The sequence below is a fragment of the Henckelia pumila genome, chromosome 2, assembly GCF_033568475.1.
Source record: "Henckelia pumila isolate YLH828 chromosome 2, ASM3356847v2, whole genome shotgun sequence".
Classification (NCBI taxonomy): Eukaryota; Viridiplantae; Streptophyta; class Magnoliopsida; order Lamiales; family Gesneriaceae; genus Henckelia; species Henckelia pumila.
Genome location: NC_133121.1, coordinates 88,200,019 through 88,214,489, shown reverse-complemented (window position 1 = coordinate 88,214,489; position 14,471 = coordinate 88,200,019). Strand labels below are relative to the sequence as shown.

Sequence of the window (14,471 nt, the reverse complement as noted above, 5' to 3'; positions counted from 1 at the left end):
TTATGGAGTATGAAAATAATATAGACTATTATGAAGATGATACGAGTAGAGTTAGTAGCCATGATAGTGAAAGTTTATCTCAACAAAGTGATTTGACAATGAATAAAACAAGGGATGATATATGCTCATCTATCGCATTTCGAAGACTTGGCGTCCCCTTGACTCGAACTTTTCGGTTTAGGACCTCAATTTCGTTTTATGGATGTTTGCTGCCTAATATCACTGTTTGAAACTTTATATAACAATTGAAGGATTTATATTTCTCATTTTTTTGTTGAAAAAGTATGCATATAATTCATATACTTGAACAAATAATATATATATGATTGACCATATATGTAGAACATATATTTGGTAAATTTACTCTAATCAAAGTTAATTATTTAAAATAAATCAATATATATATGTTCGGATACCAAATTATTTTTTTTGAAAATAATAGAGAATAATATAATTATGAGCCAAATAAAAAAATTTCATAAAATAAAATCCAATTTCATATATAGTTTACAAAAAGAAAAAAGAAAATAAATAATCCTCAAAATGCTGGAAATAAAATAGAACAAACAAAACAATAAAAAAGAGCAGATACAGTACACTATTTCCACACTTGCACAATTATTAAAAGCTGAAAAAAAGAAATATAGATGTTTTCCTCAATAGGGTTATTTTTGTCATTTTATTAAAATTCTTGATAATCACTTGTTTACCAAACACATTACCATAAAAAAGTTTCAGCTTTTGGCTTTTGATTTCAAACACCACCTAATTATGTTTTTTTTCTCATTTCACCATAATCTATTAATTTAATCACTTCTCCATAAACACAATCTATTGTAAACACTCCCTAATTTTATTTATACCGCTGCATGTTGTCTTGAAGTATTGACAACCGAGAGACAACACTTACTCGAAAAATTACTGTTAGTACTTATTCATGATGAGACGTCAAACCCTTTCAGATCCCATCTTCATCAAGGAATTCGCATGTCTCTATGGGCAATTGCAGAGAAGGAAACAAAGGCAAGGAAACTTTTAAATAAAGCGTTAAAAGTGTACACTTTGCATAAGATTCCCTCCAGTATTATTTCCTTTTCTCAGCATGTTCCATGAAATGAGCTTAACGTTTCAAGCACCAAGACATAGGCATGTGGTATGCACCATTCCACTAATTAAGTCTACCCCAAGAAAGTTCAAATTTTATCTTATAATATCTTTAAAATACAGATTTTTAGCACTTTATAGAACACGTTATATTAAATGATCTTGTTGAGGAATAAATACTGAATTTCTTTCTGTCTTACACAGTCCATGCAATAGAACAGATTTAAGTTGCATATCTTACTTTTATTATCATAATTTTAATATCAGATTTGGGTCAGTTTTGTATCTTATCCATCTGTGGATTCTGCAAAATTTTTGCTCGCATTACTATTATTCGAGGCTTTCTTTTCTTGCCTTTATGCAAAAAATATACCATTTGCCACATTGCCACCTTTTGTAAAGTTGCTTACTTTTTTTTAATATACCTCCCTTTTTATGCTGCAGAAAGTTTTCTTGAGGTGGGATCTTTTGATTGTACATACATCAGTTCGTGAGTTCTCTTCTTGAAAAGCTTCCGCATTTCATACCAAGGTTCATTGTGTTTTTCCTCTTCCTTGTATGCAAGGGCTCTCTACTTATATGCTCTTATTTTGTCGAAAATTACACTGTTTTCACACCCACGCAGAGTTCCATTTGCCTGGCTTTCTTCTGAGTTTTTCCTCCAATTCTTATTCATTCTTAGATTAGATAGTGAGTGCCAGTGGGATACAATAAGTTTGCATGTATTACATTTCCTCTGTATATTCAATGTTTTTTTTTCTGATCAGACTCTTGGAAAAAATTAATCTTTTTGTAATATATAAAGGTGAAAAGAGGTACAAGTAATGGCAGCAAAGGCAGCAGATGAGCCAGTACCACATTTACCAAAGGACCAGCTTCCAAATGTTGCTTACTGCATTACCAGCCCTCCTCCATGGCGTCAGTTTTTGTTTAATTTGCTATAATCTATTCGCTTTTTAGTATATACTTTGCTGATCTTGAATCCCAATTTTTTTTTGTTTTTTTGTTTTGGTAGAAAGGATTTAAAAAAATATTAACGTGGAGCCGGTTTGTTATATATATCTGTGAATCCTTGTTTGGTCAGTTTGTAGATACCATGTCCTAATTTTTGTGATACCATCTTTAGTTATTCTGCCTTTTTCAAGTTGTTCTGTTTTTATCTTTACCTTTTTATGAAAAATAAAAATATTCCTTCTGCTTTAATGTATTTCAATCCAATTTCCATAAACATGTAGTTACCCTTAATCATATGCATTACATTTTATGCATGTGTTTTCTAGAATACAACCGCGTTGACGGTGACTCAGGATGTGTCTAAATTTCTAATTATGTTGGTTCATTTACATTAGTTCAAGTTTGGAACTCCTTTATCTAAATGTTACGATAAACATAGCTGAGTCATAATCGTGTAACTTGTTATGTTGAAACTTAGCATTCAAATGTGTAATGGATTAATGTTTGCCGGTGAATGGTCAGAAAATGCCTTCGCTCTTGGTTTTATATAATACAAAAGGTGTGGAAGTGTAATTTTTTGAATGTAAAATTGTTATTGTTTTGCAGCCGAAGCTATAATTCTTGGATTCCAGCATTATCTGGTGATGCTTGGCACAACTGTTATGATTCCTACGGCCTTGGTACCTCAAATGGGAGGAGGAAATGTGAGGCATTGGATTGCCTTGTGCAGTTCAATTTCTGAACGTCGGCTCTATTTGATTTATATATGCTGTTATACATTCTCACACCAACTTTTTGCACCTCAAGGAGGAGAAAGCGAAAGTTATTCAGACGCTGCTGTTTGTTTCTGGTTTGAACACGCTGTTGCAGACATGGTTTGGAACCAGATTACCTGCTGTAATTGGGGGTTCATACACCTTTGTTGCCCCCACAATTTCGATCATTTTGTCTGGCAGATGGAGCGATCCTGACCCAATATCGGTTTGTGATCTTGATCCTATTGTTGTTTGATCTTTCAGTCTGTTGGCATGTGTGACTCCTCACCTCCATCCGAGGTGCGGGTACATATGCAAAAGGCCTTGTGCAAGTATGGCATGAACATATGCAAAAGGTCTTATCCTCGTGAAGTGAGAGCGTATACCCAGTAGTCCCTTGCAGAACTCACTTAATAGAGTATTGTTTGCGTGAGCTTGTGGGTCAGGTTGTAACAGCATATCATTCTGGTAGCTTAGGCTTGTTTTAGTTCATCAGATATGAACATGCAATAAATATCTCCTGCACCTCATAAACTATGCAGCAAATAAAATTACAAAACCAACTCATCTTATAGTCTTCTGAGACTTACATAAAACTGCATGGAGAGAACAGTACATAGAGAGTCCTGCGCGAAATACTACTGTTTATTTCTGATGATTTGATCTTTAAGACGTGTTTACCATGTATGATGTCTTCAGAAGTTCAAGAAGATAATGAGGGCCACACAGGGTGCACTTATTGTTGCTTCGACAGTCCAGATAGTCCTGGGTTTCAGCGGTCTTTGGCGTAATGTTGTGAGGTTTGTCTAATACCTTAGCCGTTATATCATCAATATTATTGAAGCACATAGTCATGTTTACTAGTTGTAGTCAACAACTAAGTTGTTTAAAACATGTTGTCTTATGTAAGATTACACTGGTTCCAGGTGTTCGATCTGTACTAATGCAACATGTTCAAAATGATGCAGGTTTCTGAGCCCAATTTCCGTTGTCCCTTTGGTTTCTGTCGCCGGTTTTGGGCTCTATGAGTTTGGTTTTCCAGGAGTAAGAAATAAAACAGCTTTTAGTTGCCACATTCAAATATTTTTTCTCCTTTTTCAAGAAACTTTGTTCAGTCAAATACCATACAAACTCACCCTTTTCTGCATTTTGCATTCAGGTTGCCAAATGCATTGAAATCGGGTTGCCACAGCTTGTCCTTTTGGTTCTCTTCTCTCAGGTAACAGTTACAAGTTCAACATTTTGTCCCCCAAGCATCTTGTCACTATAAGCAAATCCAACAGTTAACTCGGGTAACTAGTTTCAGTATCATAACAAGTATGTCGTTTACTACAGTATTTGGTCCACCTGATACGTCCGGGAAAGTATCTCTTGGACCGGTTTTCAGTTTTATTCTCAGTGGTGATTGTATGGATTTATGCTCATTTTCTTACTGTTGGCGGCGCCTATAATGGAAAGCCAACAAACACGCAAATAAGCTGCAGAACTGATCGTGCTGGACTTATAGATGCTGCTCCCTGGTAAGCTTAATTTTCTTGAGCTTCCAAAATTGTTTTCTTTACTAAAACAAGTGTTTGTTCATCATTTGCAGGATAAGAGTTCCGTATCCGTTTCAGTGGGGGGCACCTTCATTTGATGCTGGTGAAGCCTTCGCCATGATGATGGCTGCATTTGTTGCCCTCATAGAGGTTTGTTGTTATTTTCTACTTAGGTTGCAAAAGGATTGATAGTTGCAATATACATTCTACTTGGAGAAGACTTCAGAAGGTTTATGAAGTTATAGCATTGATCCCTTTTTCATTTGGGTACATCTTTTTTGTAAAAAGGAGCATATCGTGTCGCTTGCAACAAATTTTGTCCTTGCATTTGCCTTTAGGAGGCAGAAACTAATTGTTACATTAAGATTTTCTTGCACACAATGTTCATTCTATTTGTAGCACACAGTTCCTTAGTTAAAGTCTAATTACATTTTAAGAATTGCACGTACATAATTATGACTGCAACTTATTTCTTTATGCACATGTTTTGTGCGTCTACTGTGATTTCAGTCTAGTGGTGGCATTGTTGGACTGTCGAGATATGCGAGCGCAACCCCCTTGCCACCATCTATTTTCAGCCGTGGCGTAGGCTGGCAGGTAGAATAAGACATCTTTCACTGCATAGGGGGTTCTTTTAATATCTTAGTAATTTCCCAGAAACAGAATGAATGTTACAGAAAAGATTTCACGTCACCTGCTTCTGTATGCCAGGGTATTGCTATCCTGTTGTCTGGAATTTTTGGAACTGGGAATGGATCATCGGTAGCTATGTAAGGCAGTGACTCTAGATTTCCGCATGATTTCATCTCTTACGCTCCCCATATGATTTTCTTTGCTTCTGCTCAGTGAGAATATTGGCCTGATAGCACTTACACGAGTTGGTAGCCGAAGAGTGGTGCAGATATCTGCTGGATTCATGCTTTTCTTCTCTGTTCTTGGTAATTATCTGATTCATCTTGAGAAAATCGTGTTCTGTAGGTGACTCTGCGCTCTAATAAACAAGAGTTATCTTTTCAGGGAAATTTGGAGCAGTCTTTGCTTCAATTCCAATGCCTATTGTGGCTGCGTTGTACTGCGTCTTCTTTGCTTATGTTGGTAAGTGTTTACAGTCTGTCTATCCAATATCTTGTCCCTTGTGAGATTGTCTTCTTTGCTTATGTTGGTAAGTGTTTACAGTCTGTCTATCCAATATCTCGTCCCTTGTGAGATTGTCTTAGAGCTGTGACCAACTGGCAATATGCAATCAATCCAAAGCAATTTACTGGGGTGGGATTACCTACCCCTAAAATAATGTTCTTTAAAAATCTTGTTTGTAATTATTTTTATAATTATAAATTTGAACGCCAAAATCCATCCCATCGTGCAACGCCACCCCTCGTCTACTCTTGCTCTCATTTCCTACTTCATAGATGCAGCCTTGCATATGCAAGGGCACAACATGGGTTAACCATTTTCGTGAAATGTGAGCCGATGAGAAGTAGCTACTTATGGAACGGTATTATATCAAGTTCCACAATGAGGACCCATGGCATTAATTCTTTAACAAAGTTTACTGCATCTAAATGATTCGCATGATACTTACTTTATGCAATCCTAAACGCACAGGCTCTGGTGGTTTGAGTTTCCTGCAGTTCTGCCAACTTAACAGCTTCAGGAACTTGTTCATACTAAGCTTTTCAACTTTTCTTGGCTTGTCGATTCCCCAGTACTTCAACGAATACACTGCCATCAATGGCTATGGTCCGGTCCACACATCTGGCCGATGGGTATGCACAATAGCAAATTCTTGGCACTCATATATATAAGAATATGTACGTACTTTTTCTTCCTTTTTACTCACAAAAATACTCTTTCCATCTTGCAGTTTAACGACATGGTAAACGTCCCCTTTTCCTCCAAAGCTTTTGTAGCTGGTATAGTTTCATACTTTCTTGACACCACCTTACACAAGCAAGACGCACAAGTAAGGAAAGATAGAGGAAAACATTGGTGGGACAAGTTCAAAGACTTCAAGACTGATACCAGAAGTGGGGAATTCTACTCCCTTCCTCTCAATCTCAACAAATATTTCCCGTCTGTCTAATTTCTGTCCCTGAAAGGACAGCGGATCTTCCTTGTATCATGCTCGTTTAGTAGTTCTGTAAAACTAAACATGTATAAAGAATTATGGGAATCTATAATCCCATAATCTAGTGTCTGGTTAATTTGACATCAAGTCTTCATGTCTCAAGCCATCAAAGTTTTTTTCTTATAATTCAATCTGTTTCCGTAAAACAACATTATCAAATCCAACACTCGCATTCAAGCTGATCTCATGCACAGAACATGCCCTATGGCACAACGATCACTGTCACACCACAAAACCCAACTAACTTCGACATACACAACTTCCTTTCCCATATATAAAGGCATTCTGGTTAACATAAAACTTTTGCACACTTTGCACTGGTTTCGCAAATAAATTTAGAAAATTGAAAACACGTGATGGAAAATACGCATTGCATTATCGAACAAGTTTGTTAAAAAATTACATGGGCGTACCAGGCGAATTATGCACGCGTACCAGGTGTGACTCAATCACCGAACCTAAGTTTGGTATAACCAACAGTTCCATCCACTGTTGCCCTAGTTGCTCGCTTATTTGATTGTTTCCACTTCCTTGGTTTACTGGGATTTTTTTTGGAATGATGGCTACTGGGATTTTGAGCACATTATAGTCTAATTGCATCTCACAAACATTCAGATTGCATAAAAAAGAAAAAGAGATTCAAAGATCCATCACTCAATGGTTGTTTCCAGTCCCAGTCTCCAGCAGTGGCTCTCTACCATAGTCATGACCCCGAGCTCTCTCCTTCCAGATTTCTCCCACTTCCTCAAATGACAATCCCTTTGTCTCTGGCACAAAAAGAATGACAAATATAAATGCGACAATAGCCACTCCAGCGAGTATCAAGAAAGTTTGGCCAGTGCCGACAGCTTCAGCTAAGGACAAAAAACTTTGAGCTACTATTAGATTCGATATCCAGTTCACTGTAGCAGACATGCCACCACAAAGTCCACGGTAATCCTCTGGATATATTTCTGAATTAATTGTCCAAGGGACGGGGCCCATTCCAGGTGAAAAAAATGCGATGTAAAGAGTCAAACCCACAACTGCAATCCAACCATAAAACCCATTTACAGGATCTGTTGATTGCAAGAAAAATGCCACAGCGAGGACAATAAGAGATGTGGTTACTCCACACAAACTACTTAGAGCTAACTTCCTGCGACCAACATGATCAATGAGGTATATTCCAAGAACTGTACCAAGGGCATTCATGGCCGCAACTATGAGGGATAGAAGAAGTGCTAACTGATTGGAGTTAAAGCCAGCCATTTGCACAATTGTTGGGCTGTAGTACATAACTGTGTTGATTCCAGTAAATTGCTGAAAGGCCTGCATACCTGCTCCAGCCAAAAAAGCAAGTCTTAATTCCTTTGATTTAAGAACATTAATGTAACTGACATTGTTGCTTTTCTGTTGCTCTTCCCCAAGTGCAGCAGCAAGCTGCCCTATCTCCTTTTCTAACCGATGTGGATCATAAATTTTAGAAAGCACGAGAATGGCTTCAGATTTATCCTTCTTCATGTAAAGCCACCGCGGAGACTCGGGCAAAAATAGAATAAGAGAAAATTGTACAATAGCCGGCAATGCAGATACTCCAAGCATCCATCGCCATGTGCCTGGAACCTGGTTAACCATTAAACAACAAAAATCACAGAAGCCAACACCAATTATTACCGAAAGAAATAAACATCATGGATATGGCATGACTTAATTCACATTGATCAATTAATCTTATTACATGTGAGAGTAAAGATCGAATATAGAGAATTCTTGGAATGCAAAATCAGTACATCAAAAGTACAAGAAGAAATAGTTATATGCATATATCCAGGGGCGGAGCCAGAACTAGATACCGGGGGGGCCAATAGCAAACTCGAGAAAGATCAAATATTTATTGTATATAACAATAAAATTTTAAATATATATATTATATTTGTATCAAATACTACATCAATATTCATCATAAAAAAATATAAATATATCATTATTTTTCGAATCTATTAAAATTTAGAAATTCTCTTTGCAAATCACGAAAATCATCTACGACTACAAGTGAACTATATCGAACTTTTTAGAAATTTGATTCTCAATATACACTAGCAAACAATCATTAAGAATTTCACCTTTCATCATATTATAAAGCATAATTATGACTATATTTATAATATAATTACATACTTAAAAAAGACAAAGAAATCAATATATTTCAAAATATTAAGAATTCTCTCGAGTACATGTTAGAAATAAATGAAACAAAGAAAGTTATTTGAAAAATCCCTTAATAAAACATTAATGACAATGGATTTTTAAAAAAAAAAAGTCTCACAAAAATTTAAAAGCGAGTTATAATTCAAGAGAGTAAAAAAAAAAAAAAAAACACACCTTTTATTTTGTAGCCTTTAAACAAGATGAAGAGAAGAGGAGGAAAGAGAAGAAAAAATTAAAGACCAAATATTGCATGAAAAAATTGAGGTTGACATGCGATAGATTATGTTTCTCAGTTTTGTAAAATTAATTCCAATAAATAAAAATATATTACTCTTTTGAGAAGATAAATAAAATTATATAAATTTTTTTAGATGAAATAATAACAAAATTACAACACACATATATATAACTTAAAAAAAGTTGCCTCCGCCCCTGCCTATATCTACAACAACCGGTATCTAACTACCTAACAACTCTATTAACCTCCCACTGTTGATTATAATTTAATATATCTAATAAATCTCAAACAATCTTAAAATGTACAGTCATGTTGTCCCTTTTTTAAAACTTTCACCAGCTAACTATTCCTTATAAGAACATAGTAGAGCCATAAACCAAAAAACACAAACACAAACATAATTAAAACATGGATTAGCCATAACACCAAGAGGAAATATAGACTTTTGATAGGGATCAAACGCATGCATAGGAAACCTACAAAATCATTAAATGTTGATGTTGGGGATAAGTTTTGGAACTAGTAATGGGAAACAGAATTAGCAAGGCTTATGAAAGAATGAATTTATGAAAGAGAACTAAATCTCTTTTACTAATTGATAATAATCGGCCATCATTCTGAGATCAAAAGACACTTCTCAGCCGTGTCCATAGTCACCATAAATCTACCAAATACAAGGTGGCAAAACACTAGCAAATCTTTAATGAAGAGAGTTAACCCCAAGCTTGTGTGATTGAGCATGTAAACCTACCATGGTCATCCAATGAACATGTACAATTCGAAATGTCAGCTAAAACATGCTTTTCGAACCTACAATCATTTTAACTCTCCATCTCCCTACAGAAGCTGATCCTAACTATAGCACGGGTTACATTGACAAACCGTCAAGAGCCACACAGTACCTTGCACACTCTTATGTGTCCTAACATTTTAACAAGACGAATTTAACAAAAATAATGATCACAAAAATTAGCAACAACAAACGCCAACGAATAAAATGACCAAAACCAAATCTCTGACCTCTGTAAAAGCAAGGTTCACAAGGTAAGAAAGAAACTGCCCACCAGTAATCATCAGCACATTTGTACTGACGAGGCCACCCCTAATTTCCGATGGAGAAGCCTCAGCAATATATACAGGAGCCGTAACAGATGCTACACCAACACCCAATCCAACAAAGAATCGTCCCGCGATAAGAACATAAGCATTTGGAGCAGCAGCCATGACGACAGATCCAACAATAAACACTAAATCAGCAAAGATTGTAGCTTTCTTACGCCCGTAGGAATCATTAATCCAACCACCTCCAGCAGCTCCAACAATGGCACCGACCAAAGCCATGCTGACAATTGTTTCCTGTAAAAAACTACTCCCATTAACTTGCTCGAAATCCTCTTTTATGTACAAAAGGGCTCCCGAAATAACCCCAGTATCATAGCCAAAAAGAAGACCGCCAATACCAGCAACCAGAGTCAGCCCCAGCACATAAGAGTTGCTGAAATAGGTGATCTTCCGGCCCCCATTTCCTCTGCCATCATTCAAACACCCAGAACTCTCTGCCAATAACTCGATCGTCATTTCCTCCTCGCAGCAATTAATTAGTATCTCACAAGTCTTAATATATATAAAGGAAAATTCTCAAAATACAAACAGAAAATCAGAGATGAGGGTTTTGGTATGGGCAGAGGCACACGTCCTGAGGAGATGACAACCAAATTCAGTCAGCACAACAGTAAAAGATACTGTTATTTTATTCCGCTGAAGCTATTGTCGGAAAACAGTTCAAGAACTACACAGGTAACGAAGTTAAAAATCCCAAGATTCTCTTCAAAACAAAAAAATCCAATATTCCAAACAACGATTTTTGAGATCTCAAAGAATCCTTCTTTTTAGAATGAATTAATTTCAAAGAAGAATGCGAGCGGTGAGCGACAGCAGAAATTCCTTTGCTTCTCTTGGTAAAAACCCAATTACGATTCAAAAAACCGATGTGCGTTTTGTGGAGGAGACCAAAGAGTGGCAAAATAAAATAAAATAAAACTAAAAATTCATTTTGATAGATAAACTATCGCCAAATTTGAATATGAGCGATTGTAAATAGATTAATTGACATAGATAAAACGTCAAATTTGAATATGAACTATTGTAAATTAGATTGATTGATATACGGTCTAGTTAAAAAAATCAATTTTATCCTTTAATAAAATTGTTTGACAAAAACTCTTATAAGACGGTCTCAAAGGTTATTTTTTTGAGACGGGTCTTTTAAATGAGTTATACATTAACAAATATTACATTTTATGCCAAAAATATTATTTATTATTATAAATATGGGTAGGGTTGACCCGTCTTACAGATGAGACCGTCTCACAGGAGTGTTACTCAAATTGTTTTAAGTCTACGTATTTTTAATAAATTCAATTAAATATACCTTTTATTTTTCAAAATTATTTTTTAATTAAAAGTGTAATAATAAATTATATCTATTTAAAATAAGTGCAAATTGCTCAAAAATCCCCAATCCAAACATGTTTTGCTCTGCACTTCCTAGCCATTTTTTTGTACCACATTTTTTGTTAATTTGTACCACATCTTGTATGGTTTTGTACCACATCTTGTATTGTTTTGTATCATATTTTATGACTAGGGACCCCAAAGCAAAACATGTTTGCATTTGGGGATTTTTTAGCAAATTGCCCTTAAAATAAATAAGTATCTTACGATTTTACAAATCTATTTATATTTTACTATTAATAAATTATTTACTCAATATAATAAAATTCCAAAATATTAATAAATGGTATTTTTTCCCTATCTGTATTAAATATTGTCTTTTTTATATATAAAAAATTCAATATCTTACTATTTTATAATATTTAAAGGCTTATAAAAACTAACTAAATGACGACACCATCTTTTCTTTCCGTTTTACCTTTTTTCTTCACAATTACATTTTTCTATTTATTATTCTACTAAAAACTTTTCATTAACTCCATGATTTGCATTTTAAATAAAACTACAAATAAAAGTATAAAACTACGTGGAAAAAAATCTCTTTTATACACGCAAAATGTATGCGTTTTTCACTAGTTATTAATAAAATCACACACCAATAAATAAATCATGTACATGGATAAAATATATTTTAATTTGATCATGTACCAATTAAATCATTTATATTACAACAAACTTCTTAATCTCTATTGGCCCCTATCAAACCTTGTGATCTTTGTAACTCCTGCGAAATACATTATCTAATATATATAATGGAGCCAAAGCAAGGAAGGGTCGATGCCACCTATGGGGTACTATCCATGAGTGGCGTGTTAGTTTTTTATTGGTCAATTTTGTGGGCTCCATTTTTTATTGATCAATTTTGTGGGCCCCGCATGTGGGGCCCACAAAATTGACCATAAATTAATATACGTGAACAATAAAATTGATAGGATCAATTAATCTTAATAAGAATGATATATAATTATAATAGTTTGTAAAAATTGAGTTCAACGTTGAATGCAATAATGATGTGTAGTTAATAAGATAATTTGATGATATTTATAATAAACACTTAAAAATATATTTATTGATAATCATAATATTGTGAAATTACGAGATATTCAATAAAATATTTTAATATGAACTTCTATATATTTATACACTTTTCAACAAAAAAGTAAAAGAATATTTTTTTTTAAAAAAAATATAAACCAAGTATAGTTTTCGTCTGGTTTAAATATTATGATTTGAAAATTTAGATAATAGAATTGAAATCACTTCTATAATTTCATTGTTTTGGTATAATATTTGTTTGATTCTTTTTCAATATAAAGTTGTGATAAAAAATTTTTATTTAATTAATTTATAATCATTGTATAGTAATTAAAGGTATTAAAAAAATTTAACTTCATGCGGGTTTCAATTGGGTAAGTCCTACCCGATCCCAAATTATATTTATGTGGGGTCGGGTATTATCCAAACTTGAATGTATTTAAAAAATAACCCGACTTGATCGGGTAAATACTCAATTGGGTCAAATATCGAGTACCAGTACCGATACTCATACTCGAAGATCCACATTTACCCATAAAATAGATCTAGATGTTCTTGTCATATTAAACAAGTGGACAAATATCAAAAGTACCCATTCTCATTTGAGTTGGTGCCTGGAGGAGCAGCTGAGCACCTGATCGAAATTCAGGAATTTGAGTTTAATATCTTGTAACAACACTTTCACGGACGAGTTTATCTCATAGAGTTTGTTTAATTAATACGATTTATCTAGTTAGCGTGATTTACAGTCTTACCAGCGTAACATCATACAATTTGAATTTCCTAAGTACTTTCTCAATATAATGAGATTATGTTAGGGTAATTCCTTCAGATGTTTTTACAATCTTAATTCCTAAAATAACGTCTGTTTTTCCCATATCTTTCATATCAAAATATTTTGTCAACATTTTATTAGTATTCATGATGATATCATGACTACTACCCATTATGAGCATGTCGTCTACATATAGACAGACAATAACATATGAGTTAGGTGTGCCCTTTATATAAATACATTTATCACAGTCGTTAATCTTGAATCCATTTGACATCATTGTTTTGTCAAACTTTTCATGCCATTGTTTAGGAGCTTGTTTTAGCCCATACAATGATTTAACGAGTTTGCATCCTTTCTTTTCTTGACCAGGAGCAATAAAACCTTCAGGTTGTTCCATATATATTTCTTCTTCTAACTCACCATTTAAAAATGTCGTCTTTACATCCATTTGATGAATTTCGAGATTATTTAAAACAGCAATTGCTATAAGAGCTCGAATAGACGTTATTCTTGTAACAGATGAATATGTATCGAAGAAATCCAACCTTTCTTTTTGTTTAAATCATTTAGCCACTAACCTTGCTTTGTATTTTTCAACAGATCTATCAGCTTTGTATTTTCTTTTTAGGATCCATTTGCATCCTAAAGGTTTGCTTCCTGGTGGGAGATCTACTAATTCCCAAGTATGATTTTGCATGATAGAATCTATTTCACTGTTTATGACCTCTTTCCAAAGCGGAGCATCAAGACTAGATAGCGCTTCGCTTAAAGTCATTGGATCATTTTCTATAGCATAACTAAGAAAATCAGGACCAAAAGTTTTGGCTATCTTAGCTCGTTTACTACGCCTTGGTTCTTCACTTTCACGAGTTTCCTCATTAGTAGATTCATGAACTCTTTTGAAAGAGCTATTTTCTTTTTCTTCCTTACAAGGAAAGATGTTCTCAAAAAATGCAGCATTCCTTGATTCGATTATCGTATTTTCATGTATATTAGGAATTACGGACTTGTGCACTAAGAACCTATATGCACTACTATTGTTTGCATATCCAATAAAGATGCAATCCACTGTCTTAGGTCCAATCTTCACTTGTTTTGGCTTGGGTAATTCTACTTTCGCCAAACACCTCCACACTTTCAAGTATTTGTATGAAGGTTTATGTTCTTTCCACAATTCGTAAGGAGATTCATTCTTACTTTTGTGTGGTATCTTATTAAAAATATGATTTGCTGAAAG

The 14,471-nt window shown here is 34.4% G+C and overlaps 2 protein-coding genes across 2 annotated transcripts; one reads left to right on the top strand and one right to left on the bottom strand.

Moving 5' to 3' along the window:
- The first annotated feature begins 1,398 nt into the window (after nt 1-1,398).
- On the top strand, nt 1,399-6,719 carry LOC140883480 (nucleobase-ascorbate transporter 6-like). The gene is made up of 15 exons (XM_073289963.1): nt 1,399-1,635; nt 1,910-2,022; nt 2,665-2,762; nt 2,866-3,039; nt 3,513-3,613; nt 3,782-3,857; nt 3,973-4,032; nt 4,149-4,333; nt 4,405-4,501; nt 4,862-4,948; nt 5,063-5,121; nt 5,198-5,289; nt 5,369-5,446; nt 5,957-6,117; nt 6,216-6,719. The coding sequence occupies exons 2-15, from the start codon at nt 1,929-1,931 to the stop codon at nt 6,432-6,434; spliced, it is 1,581 nt and encodes a 526-aa protein (XP_073146064.1). The 5' UTR covers nt 1,399-1,635; nt 1,910-1,928; the 3' UTR covers nt 6,435-6,719.
- A 114-nt stretch (nt 6,720-6,833) lies between these two features.
- Nucleotides 6,834-10,908, bottom strand: LOC140883481 (inositol transporter 1). The gene is made up of 2 exons (XM_073289965.1): nt 9,928-10,908; nt 6,834-8,084 (listed from the first exon to the last, which is right to left on the bottom strand). Exons 1-2 carry the CDS (start codon nt 10,483-10,485, stop codon nt 7,134-7,136), a joined length of 1,509 nt encoding a protein of 502 aa, XP_073146066.1. The 5' UTR covers nt 10,486-10,908; the 3' UTR covers nt 6,834-7,133.
- Between the last annotated feature and the right edge of the window lie 3,563 nt (nt 10,909-14,471).

Bases quoted from the DNA above. Each gene is read 5' to 3' on its own strand.
- LOC140883480 (XM_073289963.1), top strand. From the start codon at position 1,929: ATGGCAGCAAAGGCAGCAGATGAGCCAGTACCACATTTACCAAAGGAC. The intron at 5,447-5,956 runs GTAAGTGTTTAC...CTAAACGCACAG, and splicing joins CGTCTTCTTTGCTTATGTTG to GCTCTGGTGGTTTGAGTTTC. The intron at 6,118-6,215 runs GTATGCACAATA...TCCATCTTGCAG, and splicing joins TCCACACATCTGGCCGATGG to TTTAACGACATGGTAAACGT.
- LOC140883481 (XM_073289965.1), bottom strand. From the start codon at position 10,485: ATGACGATCGAGTTATTGGCAGAGAGTTCTGGGTGTTTGAATGATGGC. The intron at 8,085-9,927 runs GTCAGAGATTTG...ATGGTTAACCAG, and splicing joins TGAACCTTGCTTTTACAGAG to GTTCCAGGCACATGGCGATG.